Source organism: Rhincodon typus, chromosome 45, assembly GCF_021869965.1.
Source record: "Rhincodon typus isolate 14 chromosome 45, sRhiTyp1.1, whole genome shotgun sequence".
NCBI lineage: Eukaryota > Metazoa > Chordata > Chondrichthyes > Orectolobiformes > Rhincodontidae > Rhincodon > Rhincodon typus.
The window spans coordinates 225,988-228,119 of record NC_063376.1 but is presented as its reverse complement, the minus strand read 5'-3'; the positions used below and the strand labels follow the sequence as shown (position 1 = coordinate 228,119).

Below are 2,132 nucleotides of genomic sequence, written 5' to 3'. Positions count from 1 at the left end.
GTGTGAGTGACGGTCAGTGTGTGTGTGAGTGACGGTCAGTGTGTGTGAGTGGCGGTCAGTGTGTGTGTGAGAGTGACGGTCAGTGTGTGTGAGAGAGTGACGGTCAGTGTGTGTGAGAGTGTGACGGTCAGTGTCAGTGTGTGAGTGTGTGAGAGAGTGACGGTCAGTGTGTGTGTGTGAGAGTGACGGTCAGTGTGTGTGTGAGAGTGACGGTCAGTGTGTGTGTGAGAGTGACGGTCAGTGTGTGTGAGAGTGTGACGGTCAGTGTCAGTGTGTGAGTGTGTGTGAGAGTGACGGTCAGTGTGTGTGTGTGAGTGTGACGGTCAGTGTCAGTGTGTGAGAGAGTGTCGGTCAGTGTGTGTGAGAGAGTGACGGTCAATGTCAGTGTGTGAGAGAGTGTTGGTCAGTGTCAGTGTGTGAGTGTGTGTGAGAGTGACGGTCAGTGTGTGTGTGTGAGAGTGACGGTCAGTGTGTGTGTGTGAGAGTGACGGTCAGTGTCAGTGTGTGAGTGTGTGTGAGTGTGACGGTCAGTGTCAGTGTGTGAGTGTGTGTGAGAGTGACGGTCAGTGTGTGTGTGTGAGTGTGACGGTCAGTGTCAGTGTGTGAGAGAGTGTCGGTCAGTGTCAGTGTGTGAGAGAGTGTCGGTCAGTGTGTGTGAGAGAGTGACGGTCAGTGTCAGTGTGTGAGAGAGTGTTGGTCAGTGTCAGTGTGTGAGTGTGTGTGAGAGTGACGGTCAGTGTCAGTGTGTGAGAGAGTGACGGTCAGTGTCAGTGTGTGAGTGTGTGTGAGAGTGACGGTCAGTGTGTGTGTGTGAGTGTGACGGTCAGTGTCAGTGTGTGAGAGAGTGTCGGTCAGTGTGTGTGAGAGAGTGACGGTCAGTGTCAGTGTGTGAGAGAGTGTTGGTCAGTGTCAGTGTGTGAGTGTGTGTGAGAGTGACGGTCAGTGTGTGTGTGTGAGAGTGACGGTCAGTGTGTGTGTGAGAGTGACAGGGAGTGAGGGTCCTGTACCTTTGCGGATGATGGGACAGCGTTTACAGACCACCAGGAGCTTGGCGATGAGTTTATTCCGAACCTGCCGCGTCCTCAGATCGCCGGCCTTGTAGGTGTTAATGATGGAGATTGTGGCCTGGAGGCTGTGGCCATTCGGTACCAGGTTCAGTACTTGTCCTGAGATCACTGGGAGAAGGAACAGTGACCAGTCAGTGATCCATCACTACCCTGGCTCATACTGTCATCACGCAACCCACTGGCTCCCTGCACTCCACTGGCTCACCGCAGACCCACTGGTTCACCACAGTCCACTGGCTCACTGCACCCCACTGGCACACCGCGACCCACTGGCTCACCGCAACACACTGGCTCACCGCAGACCCACTGGCACACTGCACTCCACTGGCTCACTGCAGTCCACCGGCTGTATGCTTCCACTGGGTGGCTCAATGTCCAGCGCTGGGCCCCAGTGCGTCTTCACTGGATTCCACTGTGTAACAGTCACAGACAGGAGGCCATTCTGCCCAACCATGCCCTCCCTCCAAGCTGCCTGCAGTGCGATCCTATAACGCCCACCCCCACCCGCCCCCACCACACCACTCCCCTAAAGGAGGGTCCAGCAATTGTCCAGAGGGGACCCCCTCGATTTCCAGACACACGATCCAGGGCAAACCTGCCCCAGCCAACCAGGCTGCCCTGATTACCGTTGACCCCGACCCCAATTGGCAGTGGGGGATGGGAGCGTGGGGGACGTGGGGGGTGCTTGGTGGGGGGGGGGGCTTCTTACCGAAATTGCTGCCGCAGAAGTTACTCTGTAGTGTCCCCTTACGGCGGCATTTCATTCGACAGATGGGGTTTCCTGCTGGTCCTGGGGGGTGGGGGGGGGGGTGCAGAGTGTTGGGGACATCATTAGCGAGAGCAAGCACAAAGACAGAGACCCATACAGAGCACCCCACCTCCACCTTCCCCCCACACCCCACCCCACCCCCAGCAAAGCAGGACAGAGACCAAAACTAATCCAACAACAAACTGATCAGGGCCCTCCTGGGGCAGGTAGGGGGTTACTGGGCGGGGAGGGATACAGGGAGGGGGAGCTGGGCAAGAAGGGGAGAGGGAGGGAGGGAGAGAGAGGGAGGTGGGGGG

General features: G+C 57.3%; 1 protein-coding gene across 1 annotated transcript in view; it reads right to left on the bottom strand.

Annotated features, from left to right (window-relative positions):
• The window catches only part of LOC125487761 (procollagen C-endopeptidase enhancer 1-like), a 9,606-nt gene that overhangs the window by 983 nt on the left and 6,491 nt on the right, over nucleotides 1–2,132 (bottom strand). Inside the window, exons 6-7 of the mRNA XM_048620007.1 lie at nucleotides 1,777–1,857; nucleotides 1,008–1,175 (exon numbers count right to left, since the gene is read on the bottom strand). Coding sequence (XP_048475964.1) covers nucleotides 1,008–1,175; nucleotides 1,777–1,857 — 249 coding nt within the window. The remainder of the gene's footprint in view (nucleotides 1–1,007; nucleotides 1,176–1,776; nucleotides 1,858–2,132) is intronic.